Source organism: Lepus europaeus, chromosome 15 (genome assembly GCF_033115175.1).
Source record: "Lepus europaeus isolate LE1 chromosome 15, mLepTim1.pri, whole genome shotgun sequence".
In the NCBI taxonomy this organism is placed as follows: Eukaryota; Metazoa; Chordata; class Mammalia; order Lagomorpha; family Leporidae; genus Lepus; species Lepus europaeus.
In genome coordinates this window covers 6176056-6197497 of record NC_084841.1, presented here as the reverse complement: position 1 = coordinate 6197497, position 21442 = coordinate 6176056, and the positions used below count along the sequence as shown (strand labels likewise).

The 21442-nt window shown below is 49.7% G+C and overlaps 1 protein-coding gene across 3 annotated transcripts in view; it reads left to right on the top strand.

Moving 5' to 3' along the window:
* Window positions 1-21442, top strand: part of SEMA5A (semaphorin 5A) — a 473120-nt gene that overhangs the window by 356955 nt on the left and 94723 nt on the right. For all 3 annotated transcript variants that reach the window (XM_062212003.1, XM_062212001.1, XM_062212002.1), the window contains exon 12: window positions 13371-13578. In XM_062212003.1, coding sequence (XP_062067987.1) covers window positions 13371-13578 — 208 coding nt within the window. The remainder of the gene's footprint in view (window positions 1-13370; window positions 13579-21442) is intronic.

Below are 21442 nucleotides of genomic sequence, written 5' to 3'. Positions count from 1 at the left end.
CTGCAGGGACATCGGCCAACCTCACACTGCCAACAACTTTGTTTACAAATCTTGTGGCCAAGGATGATTGTGTCAACGATCTTGTGTAATCCTCCCATTGCTGCCTTTACAATGTTCCTCAGCACCGGTCTGTTGACTATGCCTGTAGTGGCACGTATGTTCCCATTGTAGTGCTCTGTTCTGCTCTTTGCAACACAGTTCCCAAATAAAGTGGAGTTGTGCTTGGACTTTCTCGCAGTTGGCAAACGGGAGGTGTGGCTGTCGATACTGTAATTCTCATCCAGAGGAAATAGCTGCTCCCTGTATCTTCCTGGCAAATTAACACTGAGGGCCTTTCCCCACGATCACTGTGGTGTTTGCAGTAAGCTGTGATTTGGGTAAACAGCTCGATGCTGGTGCAATTACTGGCAGAGCCCAGTGGAAGCACACACCTGTCCTGGAGCGGGGGCATGCACTAGGTGTCAGTGATAGGGATGAGAACGTCATGATGTCTTGCAGTTTGGGTTGGTTTGTTTCTTAAACAAATATCTGATCCCATGGTGAGATAAAATGCTGCCTAATCATTTATTGGTTTCTAATAATTTCATTCCCCTTGCCTTTCTGTAACATGGAGATGTCAAAGCTGTGTTTCCTAAGGGTGGTATTTCATGGCTTCCAGACAGAAACTCCTTGATAAGAAGACACTCTGGTGGGTTTTGCTGGGGAGCCACACAGTTCTCGCAGTGTTCAGAATGTAAGGGTGTTTGGAGCTGCGGCCGTAAGGCGGTGCTGTTCCTTGTTGAGCCTCAGTTGCTTACCGACTGTCAGGTAAAGAAGTGTTTTCCTGGAGAAGCCGAGGTCCTGACACCTGCACCTTGGAGGCAGAATCGTGCCAGTCTGTGCCTCGCCACCCCCCCGCTGAAGTCCAGCTGTCTGGGTCCCGCGTCCAGTTTGTATGCTGAAACCCAAGCCTCGGCGTGAAGGTGTTTGGCAGTGGGGTGTTCAGGAGGCAGACAGGTCATGGAGGGGTGAGAGCCCTCGGTAAAGAGCTGCAGAGCCAGCCTTCCACCCATCCACCGAGCAGGGGCACAGACGGGAGGCGGCTGAGGGGAGCGGATGCCGAGCCGACACCAAGTCTGCGGGTGCCTTGAACGTGGCCCTGAGACGTGAACCCCTGTCATTTGTCATGCGCTCAGTCCCTGGGGTTTAGTTTTAGCACCTCCGAGGGACTACAGGGACCTCTGAAATGGGAACCTCTGGCCCTGGAATTGTGCAGCCCAAGAAATCCGTGTGAAGAAGGAGACTGTTTTCGTCTGACTTTGGTTAGTGCCAAGTGACTGCTGAGAGATGGCTCAATGGAATGCAGGGGGCCCTCCCTGTGTCCCCCATGCCCCCACCCACACTACTGCTATTATTTTAACTGACCAGGGATATACGATTAGGAGCCATCGATTCTGTGTTGCCACTTAAGAGCATTCAATGCAGATAAATGAACTTCTGACCAAGAGAAGAATCACCACCACTTTTTGGGTTTCTGAAAAGGCTACAAACGTATAACAGTGTTTGAAATTTTTCACAGCGTTTTGAAATAAAAACATTGTTCAGAAAGGCAGTATTTGTTATCTATTTTTATTCCAACTCCTGTTCTTCAACTGAGCAGAATGGATGTGGTTAAATATTTGATATTTGCATTTGAGGAATTAAAATTGAGAGGAAGGAAATTTGCTCAAAAATTTCTCCAACTAAGACATGTGTTAACCATTGTTACAGATGGGGTTAACTTGTGAGAGCTCTTGTTGGCAGTTAGTAAAAGTCTGTTAAAGTAACTCGCAGTTACATCCAGTAGAGGTTGACTTTCATGCCCCCGAAATAATGTAGAGGTGTTTTGCAGAAGTCATTTTCCATGTATTTGTCACCATGATGAAAATCCAGACAGATTTATGGGATTGCAAAGCAAATGCTCACATAATCATTTGATTGCTTTTAAATGCTGACCTTACTCATGGCAGAATTGGATTCAGTGTGAAAGCGTAGTTTCCATCCCACACGCCGTGACTTGCCCTTGGTCGCTGGGGTCTTGAAAAGGCACTCTTCGTAATGAGCTGCTGCTCTCGGAGATAAACTAACGTCTCCTTTCAATTAGAGATGGCAATGATTGCACCGTGGTGGGTCCGCAGTGTCTCTGGGCACACCTCTTTCTTCCTGGGCAAACTAAGCAGGGGCCATCTGCTTGGGCTTTGTTGCCTTGTCGCCTGGGTGACTCGCCCCGCAGCTCATCCTCAGATCCCCTGACTTTCAGAGCCGGATCCCTGCACCTGCACACCAGGGCTCCTCAGGTTCAGAGAGCTTCCGGGCCTTGAGCACACAGCCCTGGGGTGTGACTGTCTGTGCTCAGTGCTGGCTCATCTCTGTCCTGGTTGGGATCCAGCCCCTCACCCAGTTTTAGTGACCTTGACATTGACGTCTTCTGGCATGACCTTCCATCTGTTCTTTGTTCCAGTGTCTGACCTTTGACCTATGCCCTAGGACCTGCCCCCAACGCTGGAAAGCAGAGGAACCTTCCTGAACCCAGTGGCTGGTGCCCAGTTCCTCCAGTCCCGTCCAAGACACTGGTCTCTCTCCCCCGGCCCTGTTCCCGGACCAAGCCCCTGAGCGTGGCTTTCGTTGTTGGAGGAGGTGTTACTTAGTTTTGGTTTCAGCTGCGGCACGGCCACCGAGTTCCGCTCAGGGGAAGCAGGGAGTGTGGGTAAGATCCATAGTTGACCTCACGCTGCGCACTGGGCCAGGATGCCTCTTGCATCACAAATGAATCTGCATTGAGAGACAGACTTGGGAGCCACCTGGGAAGCCAGCGCTGAGGCCAGCATGCTAAGAGTTACTGGAATAAGCACTGATGGTGTGGGGTCCACGCAGGTGGCTGAATATCTGAGACTTTAATCTTGGGAATGTGTCACAGTTTTACCTGGTTAAGAACACATCTCGGGCCTGCCCCCGGGGTGCCGCCTGGGTGTTCTGCCCCTCAACTATTCCACCTCTTCCTTCAGATCTGGGTTCTACGCACAGAGGGCCTGTAGCTCCCACCGTGATGTCTGTTAACTAATCGCTGGGCTCATGTCCAGCAAGGTACCGTTGCTGTTAAACAGAACCTCAGCCGCTTCCCCGGTGTGTGTTTTACAAAACACGGCCCAGTGAAGACATTCTGGAAGGATCCAGGCCGGGCAGGGGTTAAGCAGGTGCAGGTAGCTCTCTGCCATTCTCCTGGTTTTTCCCTTCCTCTCTGCCTGGTCCTTTAGGAAGAAGGAAGAGGAGCCCCAGCCCCCGACCTGCAGAGCCCTCTCTTCCTTCAAACCCCCTGGGCTTCCCATTGTCCAGGTCGAGGGGTGAGGGTGGGGGCGGGCACGCTGTCGGGCCGCCTGCAAAGCTTAACCAGTGGTAAGAAACTCTGCAGACTTGCGTGCCCATGCACGAGTCCTGCTGGCTTGGGCTGCAGGAATGAGGGCCATGGACAGAGTGGCTTGGGGCACTCAGCAGGGTGGGGAATTTTGCTCTCACAGGCTCTGGTGAGGAGCCTCCCCCCTGCTGTGTCCTTCTGTGGCGTGGAAAAGATGAGTGGCCCTCTGGGACCTCTTTGACAAGGATTCTTATGCTATTCATGAGGTCACCCCCACCCATGACCCAATCACCTGACAAAGGCCCCGCCTCCTAGTACCCTCGTCTTGGGGTCCAGGACTCAGCATAGGAATTTGGGAGGGGCACACACGTTGTCTGTTGGAATAAGTATCCCTCTGCCTTTAATATATTCAAATATGTTGACATCCCGAAGTAGATTCCTGTCCTGTGTTTCGGGAATTGACAGCACATAGTGTGAGTGTCACATGTGGGTCTGCATTAATATACTATGTGTATAAAAGGTGAGAGTTGTGTAGAGTTTTCCATTTTGAAGAGTTCTTTGGCAATCGTTGGCACACATGTAATGCCATCTTAAACACACGTGTGAGGTACGGGTGATGATGAGGGGGAGCTCCCTGGTGCCCCCCAGCCCAGCAAGTGGCCGGGCCCTCTGTCCCCTCCCTAATCCATGCCCTCAGCCCCAAAGTATCCGCTGCTGTGTATTATGTTTTGATGTTTCCTTGCTTTGCTTTGCAAGTCCACCCTAAATGGTGAGGTTTAATGTTATGGAATTTTGAACTTTTAGGTAAATGGATGTATGTGAAAGCAGAGAGATAGAGATAGCGATAAACAGCCATCTCCTCCCATCTGGAGCAGTCCGTGGGTCCCTGTCACCGCTGTGAGGGGCCTGGGTTGCCCCACGCCCTCCCTCCCATGCCCTGCCTGGGTCACCTTCAGGGTTCACCTGAGAAGGAAAGGTTTCCCTTCCTGTGGTCTGCTTAAGTGTTTCTTCCTCTGTTGCAGAGGCACAGGCACCACACAGCCTGAGCCCTGCCACTCCTCCCCGTCGGGCTCCCCCTGCCAGGCCGTTTGTGGAGCACTGAAGCACTTGCTGACCCTAAGAGTGGCCGGATCCTGCTTGTCCCGAGGCCAGGAGAAGTCAGGTGTTGCCATTCCCCACTGCAGATGGGAAGGCATCTTCTGGGGTCCACGTGTCCCAGACCAAACACAGCAGGAGGAAAGGAGTTCTTCAAGCATCGCCCTTCCTTGGGGCAAAGGAGTCTGTGGACACAGAGCAGCCCAGGGTCCAAACGGCAGGAAAGCTCTTGGGAAGCTGATAATCAGAGCGTCAAAATCTGACCCTGACCCAGATAAGTTCTCACAAAAACACCCACGGAATGAAGAAATGACCAGTGAGTGTGTGGGTCCAAAGGCAGACGGCTGCCGGTCCTGACTTGGGAATTAATAGAAGGGCAGTGTCCACCATTGGCCGGTCTGAAGCAAAGAGCAGTTGTATCCCTAGAAGGAGGGCAGTCAAGGTCAGGAGCCATGCCAGAGCTGCTCCACCATGTCCACTGTCAGGTGGAATTGAGGGAGGGACAGCTTCTGACATCACCAGGGCTTCATTTGCATGAGATTGGAAGAATGACAGGTGACCAAGCTCAGCCTGTGTATTGCACACGCTTGCTTCTGGTAAGAGAATTCACTAACACACACGAGCAGGAGGGTGCTGCCCTGTGTCCCCACCCCCTCACACGCCCTAGGGTGCTGCCCTGTGTCCCCCACCCGCTCACATGCCCTAGGGTGCTGCCTTGTGTCCCCCACCCGCTCACACGCCCTAGGGTGCTGCCCTATGCCCCCCACCTGCTCACATACCCTAGGGTGCTGCCCTGTGTCCCCCACCCGCTCACACGCCCTAGGGTGCTGCCCTGTGTCCTCCACCCGCTCACACGCCCTAGGGTGCTGCCCTGTGTCCCCCACCCGCTCACACGCCCTAGGGTGCTGCCCTGTGTCCCCCACTCGCTCACACGCCCTAGGCACTGCCCACCTCTACACAGACCTACTGCATCCCACGCAGGTCACACTTTGTCCTAGGCCATAGGGAGTTTGCAGTTTGGGCAGAGGGGGTGTGGTCCTATGACGTCATTGTGGAATGATGTCACTGGGTGTTGTATGTGACTCTTCAGATAATGGCCCCTGCATTAGGAGCTCAGAACAGGAAATGAAGTAGGTCAGAAAGGGCTGGATAACCCGCCTGGGATTTGAATCAGAAGAGAAGTGTACGTGGTGAAAAGTGTCCCCAGAGCAGCGGCGTGGGAGCTGGCTCCCAGGAGGTGGCGTGATGGCTGCCAGGCTGAGAACGTAAGGGCCTTCCTGGGAGCAGGCGTGGCATGTGCAGAACAGGCAGGTGTGGAGGGATGCGGGGTGAAGGGTGAGACCTTTAACATAGCTGGCATTGTGGCTGGGGGTGTGTGAAGCTGAAACGGAGGATGGCCGGATTGAGTGCATCCTACAGGTGCATCTTGGGTTCCAGGCGCACGGACAGCTTTCAGATCCATCGAGTTCCAGCTGCATGTGGATGTCTCCTAGTGGGTTGGAAATCCTTCTTTTGAAGCCAGAGAGAAAAGTCTGAGGCAGTTACAGAGACCTCAGGGCCTCTTGGAAGCCATGTGAATGGATAAAATAAGCCTCGAGGAATCAAAGATTCAAGCTACCAAACAACTTGGAACATCAGGCGCTGGTTCATAATTAGTGTGCTACAGCAGCTCTGGAAAATGACAGAATAACTCTTCGTAATTCCGTTGAGTAAAGAGCCCTCTCTTTTGTCGTGTAAATTAATGGCACAAAAGTGCTTAGCGTGGATTTCTTTCCAGCCCTCTCAATTGACAACTGATGAGAGCAGACAGTGTAAATTTCACCTCTGGGGGTGAGGGGTAATTTAGCTTCTGTACTCCTGCCTAGTGACTGTCGGAGCAGCACTGCCCATGGTGCCAGCTGGGTGGTTGTTTTGTAATTTAGATACAATAAATTCAAGGCCAGTAATTTCCTTTTAGAAACTTGAATTGCTTCCTTAACGGAATGATTGGAGTTAGATTTCAGCTGTGGGGTTAGATGAGCGCTTTACAAGGGTACCCAGAGGACTTCATTAATTGCACTCTTGTTTTAAACATAATATGGTTTTTATTCACAGGAAGCCGGTGGTAAATTTCCTATAAGCACCAGCTTGTGATTTCGAGGTTTGAGGTTTTGTTCGGCTAGGCAGTTGAGGCTGTTTTCAGAGCGATGTCTCGTTGCCTCCTGCTGAAGTGTGGCCAGGACTAATGGACACAGGGAGCTTGCTGGTCTTAGACGAAACTGGAGTAGGACTTATCCCCTGGGGACCACAGTACCAGTCCAGGCACTCAGCACGGAGAAACACACTTAGGGGCCCCAGTGCTGTGAGCTGGGCACAGGGTGAGGGAGACACAGAGACCTGCTCTGGGCCACACAGCCTCTAAGGATTGCAAGTGGGATTCTAACCTGGGCTTTTGGGCTGCAGGGTCTACACAGCCAGTCCTGTGCACTGCTTGAGCACTTACTGTGTGCTGGGCTCCGTCTCAGAAGCCAGGGAAATCACAGGAACAAAATGGGGCGCCACACCAAGCCTTACTCTGGAACATACAGGCCAAGGGCAGAGGGTAGGAGATAAAAAGAGCATTGCATTCCATTTGTGGTGGGGCACGTTAACTAACATTTCCTTTTACGGAAAAAAATAAGCCATTAGTGGACTCTGATCGCTGAGTTAATTAAAGTCTCCTTTTCAGGCAGACACTAGCCAAAAATGCATGTTTTCTTTTTCTTTTTTTCTTTTTTTTTTTTTTTGACTTATTTATTTCTTTGAAAGACAGAACTACAGAGAAGCAGAGGCAGAGAGAATCTTCCATCTACTCATTCATTCCCCGAAATGGATGCAACAGCCAGGGCTGGGCCAGGCTGGACCCAGGAGCTTCATCCAGATCTCCTACACGGGTGCAGGGGCCTAAGCACTTGGGCCATCTACTGCTTTCTGAGGCCATAACAGAGAGCTGGATCAGAAGTGGAGCAGCCAGGACTTCAACCAGCTCCCACATGGGATGCCGGCACTGCAGGTGGTGGCTTTACCCGCCACACCACAGCATCGGCCCCTAAAGACATGTTTTCTTCCTTGAATTCCCCTTTGCTACATAAATGCCATGCTGAGCTCCCAGTGCCAGGACCAATTTGATTCATTTGCTCTTTTACAAGAGAAAGATCTTTGGTGATGTAGCAGCTGTCTGCTGCCTTGGAATAAGGACTGACCATGTAATGACCCATTGCTATGGCGATGAGCTGACCAGTGGGGTGAGGGGCACTTTACCTCCTGGAGGAGATCTTGGAGCAGCAAGGCAGCTGCAAACACTGAGGATTTGCTTTGACCTTGGGTCAACGAGACAAACAAGAAAATGCCTCTTGGAAACAGTGGCAGGGGAGTCCAATCCAGTAGGCTCAATTGGAAATAAAGCTTTGCTTCCCAGGTTAGCAGCCTTGGCGTTCTTGGGGAAGCCCCAGCTCTGTCACCGATGTCCCCTGTCACAGGGGCCACTTGTCCCTTTCAGAGGGTCAGTCCCTGTACTGGATTTGGCACACAGAAGGCTGAATAATAAACATTCCCTTAAAATACAGGAGAAGTTAGAGAACAAAAAGAGAATAGAGTCCCAACAGTACATTTAACTGCCCGATGCTGTGCAGTAACCCTTTGTCTTTCTATCTCTTGTTCTTGAACGATCCTACCTCATCTTGTTTGTTCATATGACGCTTTTCTCGTACACATTTTTGTACAGATCAACTAGGGTACAACTCTGCCCTCTAAGTTTCTTGCTGCACATTAGTGGAGAGAGATGTTTATTCTGGGTTCTGGAAATGCATGGGGTACTGTTCCTAAGACAATGAGTGACTCTGAGTCGTTCTGTGTGGCTCAGCACCCTCGGGGTATCCGGGCTGAAGCCGTCACACACCACGATGCAGTGACCCTCCTGGAGTGTTGTGTAGGTGTTGCCTTTCTTACGGGCCAAGCTTTAATAACGTTCAGGCGGAGCTGTCTGGTCGCATTCACATCTGGAATGGTGAGCAGTGCTTCTGTCAGTGGCAACGGCAAATGTCAGATTGAGCTCTTTCTTCTCTCCGTTCGCCCCTCTTTGTTTCTCACCTTCCTTCCTGCAAAAGATTTGTTTCCTTACAGTTTTGAAGCGTTGGTGGGACTTAGACCTGGAAATCCTCTGATAAGAAATCCAGGGTAGCCAGAGCTTTGCCTCTGAGTCTGAGATCTGAAGGTTTTCTGCTGGGTTGGAGGCCTCAGGGTTGCCAGGTGGGTTAGAGACCTGAGGGTTTGCCCATGTGTTTTGCTCTCATGTCTCCAAAGCTCCCCAGGGGCCTAATGTAAGTTTGCAGCAGCAGTACCATCTGTACGAAACATTGCATGCTTTATCAAAATGCTGCCGTTTGCAAAACGCTACCTGTCATGTGTCATCCTCAGCCCGTTTTCTCGATGAGAACCATGTATATAGAGGGGTATGCAGGATAAATAAAGATATTTGGACAATGTCTAGCTGTTACATTGGCTGCTTTGGACACAGTGTCCTGCTGTGAGTGTCCTTGGGCTGCCATGGCAACGTCACATGGATGGGTGTGATGCAGCAGCCATTCGCTTCCCAGGGCCGGGGAGACTGGGGTCCAGGATCAAGGTGCCAGGAAGGCTGCTCTCTGCTGAAGCCGCCCGTCGGCTGCCCATGGCTGCTCCTCTCTGTGTCTGTCTTAGAGGGACACTCTTCACAGCAGAGGTAGACCCGCACTCGTTACCTCCCTGTCCCTTAATGTTCCCCTTAAGACCCCATCTCCAGGGGCCGGCGCCGAGCCTCACTTGGTTAATCCTTCGCCCATGGCGCCGGCATCCCATATGGGCGCCGGGTTCTAGTCCTGGTTGCTCCTCTTCCAGTCCAGCTCTCTGCTGTGGCCCGGAAGGGCAGTGGAGGATGGCCCAAGTGCTTGGGCCCCTGTACCCACATGGGAGACCAGGAGAAGCACCTGGCTCATGGCTTCCAATCAGCATAGCGCCAGCCATAGCAGCCATTTGGGGAGTGAACCAACAGAAGGAAGACCTTTCTCTCTGTCTCTCTCTCTCACTGTCTAAAACTCTACCTGTCAAATTAAAAAAGAAAAAAAAAAAAGACCCCATCTCCAGACATGGCCACGTGCTGAGGTGTTGGGTGGACACATTCAGCTTGCATAGCCCCTGTCTTATAAGGGATATTTACATACAAAATGGAAGGGAGCTACACTTGCATTCGTTTGCTAAGATGCAAACTAGAATCTTGTTCAAACTATTAAATCTATGTTTGCCACTTGCACATTGAAAATTTAAAAATACCTTTTCAGTTAAAATTTAAACACCTAAGAATAATTGTGTGTTAATTACAGAGTTCAACCACCAGTACTAGAACAACAACAACAACAACAACCACGAATACTAAAAAGGATAAAGTATTGCATTGTACATCTAGAGTCAGGACAAGAGCTGATCAGGTCATTGTTTCTTATAGTGTCCATTTCACTTCAACAGGTTTCCCCTTTGGTGCTCAGTTGTCACCGATCAGGGAAAACAAATGATATTTGTCTCTTTGGGACTGGCTTAATTCACTCAGCATGATGTTTTCCAGATTCCTCCATCTTGTTGCAAATGACCGGGTTTTGTTGTTTCTTACTGCTGTATAGTATTCTATGGAGTACATGTCCCATAATTTCTTTATCCAGTCTACTGTTGATGGGCATTTGGGTTGGTTCCAGGTCTTAACTATTGTGAATTGAGCTGCAATAAACATTAATGTGCAGATGGCTTTTTTATTAGCCAAATTAATTTCCTTTGGGTAAATTCCAAGGAGTGGGATGGCTGGGTTGTATGGTAGGGTTATGTTCAGGTTTCTGAGGAATCTCCAGACTGACTTCCATAGTGGCTTACCCAGTTTGCATTCCCACCAACAGTGGGTTAGTGTCCCTTTTTCCCCACATCCTCTCCAGCATCTGTTGTTGGTAGATTTCTGAATGTGAGCCATTCTCACCGGGGTGAGGTGAAACCTCATTGTGGTTTTGATTTGCATTTCTCTGATTGCTAGTGATCTTGAACATTTTTTCATGTGCCTATTGGCCATTTGGATTTCTTCTTTCGAAAAATGTCTGTTGAGGTCCTTGGCCCATCTCTTCAGTGGGTTGTTTGTTCTGTTGTTGTGTAGTTTCTTGATCTCTTTGTAGATTCTGGTTATCAACCCTTTATCTGTAGTATGGTTTGCAAATATTTTTTCCCATTCTGTTGGTTGCCTCTTCACTTTCCTGACTGTTTCTTTTGAAGTACAGAAACTTCTCAATTTGATGCAATCCCAAATGTTAATTTTGGTTTTGACTGCCTGTGCTCCTGGGGTCTTTTCCAAGAAGTCTTTGCCTGTACCTTTATCTTGCAGGGTTTCTCCAATGCTCTCTAATAATTTGATGGTTTCAGGTTGTAGATTTAAGTCTTTAATCCATGTTGAGTGAATTTTTGTGTAAGGTGAAAGGTATGGGTCTTGCTTCAAGCCTCTGCACGTGGAAATCCAATTTTCCCAGCACCATTTATTGAATAGGCTGTGATTACCCCAAAACCAAAAATATTACCATTAATAATTGAAGTATAACATTAGAGTTTAGATTACATGTAGCAAATAGTAATTCAAGGATATTATTTTATTGTAGACTTTACTGTTTAAGCTTCATGCTACTTCCAGGTCCTGTGACTTCTGGAGAGTGTTTAATGACATCTAGAAGAGCTGAAGGGATCCAAAGAGAGTGCACACAGTCTGTGCGGAGCCACCTCCTCCCGGCACCATGCTGCTTTCTTGTGCTAGCATTTTCATCCACCTCTTCTTTAGAGGTCATTGTTACAATCTTCCTTCTCATTCATCAGCATTGGAATGAAAAACCTGCTCACAACAAACCCTTTTACAGGACTTTGCAAGCATAGCTCCTAGGAAACATGTGCTCCACTCCCTGGAACCCAGTTTCCTCATCCATGGAGGGAGGATGCTCAGCCGTGTAATAATTACAGCTTTGCCCACTTGCTAGGTGAGCAGATGAAATGGGAGATAACAGGGTAGCATGATGAAGCCAGTAAAAATACAGGATGCTCACTTAAATGTGAGTGTCAGATAACAACCAGGAGCAGTATTGAGTAGAACATCCTAAGAATTACTCAAATTTAAGCAGGCACTGTGTATTTAATCTCTCAGCCCTACAGTGCAAGCATGTTTATATTATGCTAAGACAAAACAGAACTTTGTTTTCAGTGTATTTAATATTTTTGTGTGACTGGAGCTCTCCTCTTTGGAGTAGCATCTGTATTCTCAGCTTTGAGCAATCTAAGTTTGGCAGTTGCTATGTTTTCCCACGCTGAGCACCTATGGTTTTCAATTTGAGAGACAAACTACAAATACGTGGTACTCAAATCTGTGTTCATAGCAAAATGTGCAGTTGAGATTTTCACAAAGTGGCAAGTGATCTGAGAATCCTAACCAAAGCCAGGTCCACTCTGAGCACCCTGCCCTGGGCTCTCTCCTGTGGCTGCAGGTTGCTCTCCGCTCCTCTCTCCCGTGGATGTGGGCTGCAGTGCACCGGAAATGAGGGCTTTCTTCTCTTGCAGGTCTCAGAACGTGAATGAATGATTACGAGGGTTTCACGTGCTTTTGTCATAGATTGTGTCCTGCAAGTGACTTTTATTGGAGTGTTGAATTTCAGCAGAATAGGAGATGTGTATGGTTTTATTTTCTATGGCAAGCTTTCAGCGTTTATATTTTATCAGATGAAGCCAATTATAATGATTCCCTTCATTCATATTTTAGCTTATGACACTTTGGGTTGAAACTCAGCCATATTGGGAAGTGCACATTTCTTACATCACCTTTACATTGATGTATGTAGCTCCTGCTAAAGGTCAGAGTGGAGAAGCAGACTCCTTAGCAAATAAAGGCGTAATAATGACATTCTCTGTCCAGACCAGCCCCCTCTCTCCCTCCCACGCTCCCTCCCTTGCTTGGGCCCAGTCTGGCCGTAGTGGATCCACGCCAGTGGGCACCAGGGAGAGCTCTGAGGAGCCCAAGGCTGCATCTCCTGGTGCTGGCTGCCCTGTGCCCCTCGCAGGCGTGTGCTAAAGCCCCTGCTGCACTCCGCTCACAGCCTTGCTGTGGAGCCTGCACAGTTCAGGGCACTTCAACCCCTTGGGCAGGGTCGGGAGCCTGACTCATGACTGAGTGTACCTGGAGCTGGGAGGACTGGGGCCAGGCCAGGAGTGGACATTTCGAGAGCACAGACAAGAAGGACTGGAGGAGCTGAGGCCAAGAAAAGGGACCCAGAGAGCCAGCGCCAGAGAGGGAAGGAAGGAGATGATGCAGCCAGAGGAGAGAGGATGATGGGCTGAAGGCACTGCCCTGGGTGAGAGGGAGGAGGAAGAGTGGAAGGCAGGTGCACCTGGCATTGTTTGCAGCCTTGTTGCCCTGCGTGTGTGCAGTTGGCTGTCAAGGTGCGTCCTCCCTGCTGGGGCGGCACTGCACTCTGGACACGCGGAGTCCAAGGTCATCCTTCAGTCGTTTCTCTGTCCTGGTGCTTTCTATGGGGCGACACAAAGCTTGATACTGGGATCCCTACCAGAGTGCTCTGAGTCTCTCGACCTGCATCTGCAAGAGCCACGTGGAGGATGTTTCTCATCCTTGGCTGCATTAGGGCGTTATTGAGAAGCTTTGAAAAAATGCTGAGGTCTGGGCCCCACATCTGGTGCAGCCAAGTGGGTAGATGTGGCAGGAGCCCCAGGCCTCTGCATGTGTGTCCAGCGCTCAGAGAATCGTCGCTGCCAGCCTTGCACACACTGCTCAACCAGAGAGTGTCTCCCGAGATGCCCTGACCATCATCTTCCCACTCTGTTGTCTCCACAGACTATGGCACCATCAAGAAAGTGCGGGCGCCGCTCAATCAGAGTTCGGGCAGCTGCTTGCTGGAGGAGATCGAGCTGTTCCCGGAGAGGCGGCGGGAGCACATTCGGAGCCTGCAGATCCTGCACAGCCAGAGCGTGCTGTTCGTGGGCCTGCGCGAGCACGTGGCCAAGGTGCCCCTGAAGCGGTGCCAGTTCTACCGCACGCGCAGGTAGGGCATCCCCAGGAGGGTCGAGGGTAGCACAGACCTGCCGGTGCCGAGGGCATGTACCTCGGTGTCTGTGGGAGTCCTGCCTCCCGGGGGAGCAGATCCCACACAAACTGATTGTGCTGAGGATACCCCACCACTTACGGGGAGCAGGAGCACCGTTCTGACACCTGCAGGCAGTTGGCAGGGTCAGAATGAATTATTCATTGTATAATAACTCTCAGTGATAATGCTGATATTTGGTGTTCCTGCACTGACCTGTTCACCTGCCATACGTTTATGTTTTATTCAATACGTAGTCTTGATGCAGCTAGACAGAGAACACCATAGAGCGTGCATGCTCTTAAGCAAGAGCTCTTGGCAGCATCCACACAGTGTGGCCCTCAGCACCAGCTCTCCCAGGTGCTGCCTCTCTCCTGAGCTCCAGGGTCAGATGGACAGCCTGTGAGGGGTGGGGATGGAGACCCTTCAGGGCCAGGGAAACCCAAGTGCCATCACCCCTTCCCCCACCCAGGCTTGTCTCCCCCTTTTCCATGGGATGCCCACTTGTGACCACACCAGAGCTGGGAGTTCCCTCGGCAGGGCCAGGGGCTTGGGGGCATGGAGGATGACTGTGTACACCTTGCACTTGTGCAGCCCTTGGCAGCTGGAGATTGTGGGTACACTTTGATCCTCGACAAAAGCTCGCCCCTGGGGAATTACAATCTCACGCACCCTGAGTGAGTGATAAGCTCTCTTAATTTATTTCTCACAGCAGTACAGAATGGCACGTTTGCTGTAGAAATGATCTTTCTTATTTTTATTTATTTATTTGAGAGGTGGAGTTACAGAGGGAGAGACAGAGAGAAGGGTCTTCCACCTGCTAGTTCACTCCCCAAACTACCACAAAGGCCACAGCTGGGCCGATTCAAAGCCGGGAACTTCTTACAAGTCTCCCACGTGGATGCAGGGGACCAAGCGCTTGGGCCATTTTCACTGCTCTCCCAGGCCATAGTAGAGAGCTGGATCGCAAGAGGAGCAGCCGGGACAAAAGCAGCACCCGTCTGGGATGCTGGCATCACAGGCAGAGGCTTAGCCCACTGTGCCACAGAAAGGGTCTTTTTTGACAAACAGCTCCCAGTTGCAGGCCAGTCTTTCTCTAAACAAAGCTCCTGATAACACTAGCTTTGGGACTGAGCTGTTGGGATTGTGTTAAAAGCCTGATTTTGCAATTTCCTGACCCAGGTCACAAAAGTGTTTTGAAACTCACTTTCTCTCATCTTCTGTGTGATTTGCTGTGGGATACAATGCGATGAGATGTCTAGTCTTAAATGTTGCAGCACTCTGGAAAGTGAGTGTTTTTAGGCAGAAGGAAGTAATTGTTGTAGTGTTCTGCTCAAGACGATTGTAGGCGACACATTGATTATACCAGGCCTCTGTTGGTATCAGAGCGTTAAGGAACAGTTAGGAGCCTTCCCGCGGATAATAATGCCATTGTAAGCGTTGATAACAATGAAAGGATAAGTCTACTTCCCAAGTTCAGCCAACTCAGTAGTTGTTTGAAATTTGCTCTGGCCCGAGTTGCCTGCAGGATTGTTCTTCCCCAGTTGCTGACGGGTCACGGGTGGCAGAGGGTGTTGGGGTCCAGGACACAGGTGTGGTTTATTTTTATTTTTATTTTTATATTTATTTATTTTGACAGGCAGAGTGGACAGTGAGAGAGAGAGACAAAGAGAAAGGTCATCCTTTTTGCTGTTGGTTCACCCTCCAATGGCCGCTATGGCCAGCGCACCGCACCGATCCAAAGACAGGAGCCAGGTGCTTCTCCTGGTCTCCCATGGGGTGCAGGGCCCAAGCACTTGGGCCATCCTCCACTGCCCTCCCGGGCCACAGCAGAGAGCTGGCCTGGAAGAGGGGCAACTGGGACAGAATCCGGTGCCTCAACCGGGACTAGAACCCCGTGTACTGGTGCCGCCAGGCGGAGGATTAGCCTGTTGAGCCACGGCACTGACTTCAGGTGTGGTTTAGCTGGGAACTCATCTGGAAGGGAGTGTAGCCCTCCCTGGCCAGCCTGGTGACTTCTGCATCCCGACATGACTCCTCCTGGGTGACAAAGGGTAACCCACAAGACTGTGCTATGCACGGTGGGTTCCTGGTGCCGGCTCACAAAGCGTGAGGCAATTCATCCTCTTTGTGTTGCTTGGCTTCTTGGACCTGGGACCCCTTAGACTTGCAACTCAGAGAACCCATCCCGCCTCAGATCAGCAGAGGAAGGCGCAGAGCAAGTAAGCTTCAAGCCCATCTCAGATTGACAGGAGTTGGTGCCACAAGGCACAGAGGGCAGGAGAGTCCGCTGCCCCTCTGTGCTGTCACTTGTCTGTCTGCACCTGGCTCCTGGGAGGAGGGGCACCCTGTGCTGGATCTCCCTGCTGGTGGCCTGTTCACGGGCCCAGAGTGAGGCAGGAGGCTGAGGGGCTGGGGCTTCCTGGGTGCTGCACTTGAGAGCTTTAGAATGTCTGACCCTTAAATACCCCACCTGGATGCAAACTAGCTAAAGACATCCACCAGGCACGTCTCTGGATTCATTGCAATGTGATTATCCACTGTCCACCTCTGCAGAAGACAAGAGAGTACTCCCAGGTAAACACTCACTGGAGAAAAGGAGCTGTCATTTAAGAATTGGGATTTGCATGGCCAGATCCTGTGGTGTGTGTGATACGTTACAAGGAAAGATGTTGGGTTTTCTTTTTTAACAAAAGCAATTAAGAAATTATTTATTTGAAAGAAAAAGATACACATACACACAGAGAGAAAGAGAGAGAGAGAGAGCTGTTGGTTCACTCTCCACATGGCTACAACAGCCACTGCTGGGCCAGACCAAAGCAAGGAACTAGGAGCTGCATCTGGGTCTCTCACATGAGTTGCAGGGGCCCAAACAACTGGGCCATCGTCTGCTGCTTTCCCAGGCCAGTAGCAGGGAGCTGGATCAGAAGTAGAGCAGCTGGGACAGGAGCTGGCTCCCATACGGGATGTAACATACCACAACACTGACCCCATACAAAAGCAGTTTTAACTGGCCAGAAGAATGTTTGAAGAAGCCCAGTGAATAGTGATAGGATAACAGTTGGGTAACCATTGGATGCTAATTGCATTTCCAAGTATACATCCCATGGTAATATATCAGCAAATTTATTTATTATTGGAAAGGCAATTTTGTGAATAATTTTGAAGTATTAAAAAACCCCTCAGGCTTAACTAAATTATGTCTCCTCCAAAACCACGGGTTCAGTTTTCCATCCCTTGAGTGTGTGTTTTCCAAAGACATACACTTGTATCTGTTCAGTTGTTTATGAATTATAGCTGTTGATACCATCTCTCCAATATCTTCACATATTGGACATAGTGCTGGATTTTTTCACTATTTTTCATAAATGTCACTTGGGTTTTTTAAAGATTTATTTATTTGAAAGGCAAAAAGAGAGAAATGGAGGTCTTCCACCTGCTGGGCAGGCTGAAGCCAGGAGCCTGGAACTCCCTCTAAATGACCATGTATCTGTATGTTTTTCATATCGTGAGCTAACCTCATCCAATTTTTGAGGAAGCTGATCCACGGTGATGGCGCTGATGCTGGCCTCAGGGCCAGCTCACCTGCACCTGTCACATGGTCGCCACCCCAGAGTTGCAGTATATGGCTTTAACACGGGGAAAAGTCTCCATCGGGTAGCATCCAAGGATGGAGCTTTGAGAAGAGCCACCAGCTCTAGGTTCCAATGTAAACACGCAGCCTGTGTGATGTAGGGAACAAACTAGGAAAAGCAGTCGTAGCATTCTCACGTTACTATTTCAGGAAGAAAACATCAAACAGAGGCCGCGGACTTTAATAGCCACATCTGCAGAGGAGGCTGGTACCCCGCCCCCTCTCCCCGGAAGTTGTCATCACCGTGCCCCGCCCCCTCTCCCCGGAAGTTGTCATCACTGTGCGGGTGGTGTGTTGACATCTAAGTGGAGGAATGCTGCACGCAGGGTGCCCAGAGCCCTTTCCTTCTGGACTTGTAAAGTCAGCAGAAGGATTTGCACCCAGCCCCTCAGTGGCTCAACAAACTTTGTCTGAAAAGAGCCAGGTAGAGACTACTAGGGGCTTTGCAGGTGCATGGCCTTTGTGGCCGGCACTCAATCCTCTCTCAGCCGAAGGCAGCTGCAGGCCAGAGTTAAGCGGTGTGGCACGCAGACCAATCCACCAGGTAAACACACTCATTCACTTGCAGATGCAGACAGGGAAGGTAAGAGTGGAAGAGGTGTCTGCTGCCCTTGTCGCTGGTCCTGCAGGGTGACGCCAACACCTAGGGGCCAGAGGATGGTGCAGCAGGGGCTAAGGCGTTGCCCAGGCGCTGATCACCCGCTGCAGCCCTGCAAACGGAAACCCTGCCTGCCTCCTCTCTGCTGTTTTACTGAACAAACTGAAAAGAAAACCAAAATGCATGTGAAAAAGTAAAATTCCCTTTATAGGACAGTGGGGTGATGTAAAACGAGAGGATCACAAACCTTTAGAGCTCCAGTGTTCATGTTTTTAAAATTTGTATTTATTTTATTTGAGAGGCAGAGTCAGGCAAGGATGGAAAGATCCTCCATCCACTGGTTCACTCCCCAGATGCCCACAATAGCCAGAGCTGGACCAAGCAGAAGCTAGGAGCCCAGAAATCAGCCCAGGTCTCCCACACGTGTGTCAGGGACCCACGCACCTGTGCCACCCTCACCTATCGCCTCCCAGGATGTGTATTAACAGGAAGCTGGAATAAGGCACGGAGGCGGAACTTAAGAACAGTCCCAAGGAGTGACTTTAGTTTTCTTTTTTTTTTTTTCTTTGTTTATTTTTACTTTATGAACTGATTAGGAAGAGACTCTAAGCTGGAAACCAGAAGAACATAGTCTGTCATAGTCTGTACATAGAACAGTTGTACCTTCCACAGTTTGCATTATGAAGCTGGAGGGAGAGACTGGCTCCCTTGGAATGCACTGCTGTCTGATTATTCTTAATTTAGTTAAGCTGAAATAGTGCCAAGTAGTTAAAGAAATTAACACCTTATTAAGAAAGTTGGTGTGGAAATTGGGTTACTGCAGAACATTATTGCTTTTAAGGGCAAAGTTTTAAAGGTGGAGTTCATAGGTTGGCACTTCTACTGATTAAGTATTCAGTACTGAAGATTGACTCTTCAGATTGGGAGGAAAGCACAGTGTGCCGAGAGACACTGCACCATGCCCACGTGGTCCCAGCAAGACCACTGCAACCGTTCAGTTCTGAATCAAACATTCAGAAGGAGCTTTTGCCATGTCCCCATGGTGCAAAGTAAGTATTCTGTCTTCAGAATGAATTTATTGGTTTCCTGATTTCAATGTCTGGAGTATTTGCTGCCATTAGCTTTGGTTCAGCCTTTAATGACTATGATTTTGCTTACTTAATCCACTCAGAGTCTATTTAATGAACTTAAGATGTGCCAAGCATGAAGCCTGGCCCTGAGTATAGGATGACAGATGAGGCGTTCCTGCCCCTGGTCCCTGGGAGCTCAGAGTCTAATGAGAAATCTGGGCATAGACCCAACTGCCCGATGTCTACACTGGAGTCAATCCAAGGGGAGCTGAAGTTACCTACACTGTCTCACCCAGTATCTTCACCTGATGGTCCTGTCCAGTTATTTTTAATACAATTTCTGAATCATATTAGTGTTCTCATCTTTAATTTCCAAGTGTAAGGGAGTAAATCATCAGATCTGAGACAGCCACTCAATGATTTATTCGCCCAGTGTGGGGTTCTGCAGGCATTAAATGATGTCCATGAAGACAGCTGCATGATCTAGTAGTAATTGAAAAAAAATCAAGACAACATTATCTGTAAACCATCAATGTAACTGTTAGAAGGATGGAATTCATACACCGGCATGCTGTCTGTGACTCCGTAACAGGTCTAATTGTCCCTGGTGTGCTGCCAACCATCCCTGGTGGCTACTGAACTTCCCTGGTGGGCTGCCAACCTTCCTGGGTGGCTGCCGACCGTTCCTGGTGACTGCCAACCTTCCCTGGTGGCTGCCGACCGTCCCTGAGCCCCTCTTTGTCCTGGCATAGCTCTAGCCAGAGCTGGGGCTGTCTCTCTTGGAGAGCTTCACCCTGGTGATAGACGTGGCCTTTCCTGCAATGTACAGAATGCAGGGAGAAGGCTTCACACTGGTTAGGGAGTAAAATGAATGTGCGCACCGGATCACCTGCCAGAGCCGCTGTCCCAGGTAATTACTGCAGTCCAGGAAGCATTTTGACATGCTAATATAAATGTGCTCTTTTTGAAAAAAAATCAAGTACCCCATAATGCCTCACTGTATTACCTGTCAATCATGCCCACTTTTGAAACGGTTTTCAGGATAATTTCAGTATTAAATCCACCTGTTAAGAATTTAAAATATTTTCACTCGGGCAATTGCTGGCGTCCTGCTGCCCATCCCAGCACAGTGCTGCTGCTGGGATCTGGAGGTGGCATGATCTCAGCAGTGCTGCTGCCCTCACAGCGCCAGTCCTACCCTGAGTAGCAGCTGGGAGTCTGCATGCCAGGTCCACACGCAGAGCTGACAGGGCCTGCGCGCAGCAGCAGGCCAGCCCCTCCCTCGCGTGGCAGGGGGACCGCATGAACGGGATCCAGGCAGTTTCCTGGGTGTCAGGAGCACCCCGGTCCCTTGCCGCTGCCCCAGAACATTCCATCCCAGCTGCACAGGGCACGTTCTCACCAGCACGTGGGGGATTCGCTAAGACAGACTGTACTCTGGACCACAAACCAAGTCTCAAAAATGTGCAAAACCCAAAACGTGTGCATTTTAAGATCACATGGAATAAAACTGGAAATCAACAACAAAGCTCTGGAGATTATACAAATATATGGAGACTGGACAGAATGATCCAGAATGAACAATGTGTAATTCAAGAAATCAAAAGGGAGATTTACAAATTCATTGAAAGTAGTGGGAATGGAAACACAACATACTCACACGTAAGGGACACAGCACACGCAGTAAGTACTACGAGGAAGGTTGATAGCAATGGAAGCCCACATCAGAGAGCTATCCCCAAAGAGAAGCTGAAAGTATTTCCACGAAGACCTGGAGGAAGACAAGGATGGCTACTCTGTCACTCTTATTCACTGTGGAGCTGGAAGTTTTATCCAGAGCAGTTAGGCAACAGAAAAGAATAAAAGGCATACAGATGGGAGAGACGGAGGTAAAATCACTGTGTTTGCTGGTTACATGATTTTGCGTAGAAAGGACCTGAGAGACTCCACTGGGGAATATTTGAACTAACGGAAGCATTCAGTAAAGGTGTAGGTGACAGCACACAAGTACTTGGTGCAGGCGTTAGACCTGATGAACAGGTCAGTTAAGACACCAGCATCCCGGGAAGGCACTGTGCTTCAGCGGGCTAAGCTGCCTCTGGGGATGCCTGCATGCTGAATCAGAGCCCCTCGGATGGAGTCCTGCCTACACTTCTGATCCAGCTTCCTGCCGATGTGCCTGGCAGACACAAGTACCTGTCCTGCCCTCCACGTGAGAGACCCTGATAGAGTTTATTCTCCTCTCTCCCAGCCCCTGCGAACACCCTCCAACAAAAAAGATATCAAATAAATTGTGTGTGTTAAAATTGAGACATTTTAGATATGTTTATGTACAGAACTGCCAAGCCAGTGCTGACACTCAGCTGCAAACTTGTATTTGAAAAGGATGTTGTTATCTGAACATAATAGATAACAGGAAGAATGACTTCCTCTCTTAACACTGGGGTCTGCTGATGTTGGCTTGAGGACTTTGGGCTGTGAAATATGTACAGAGAAGCAGCAGGAAGTTTGTGGGCAGTGGAA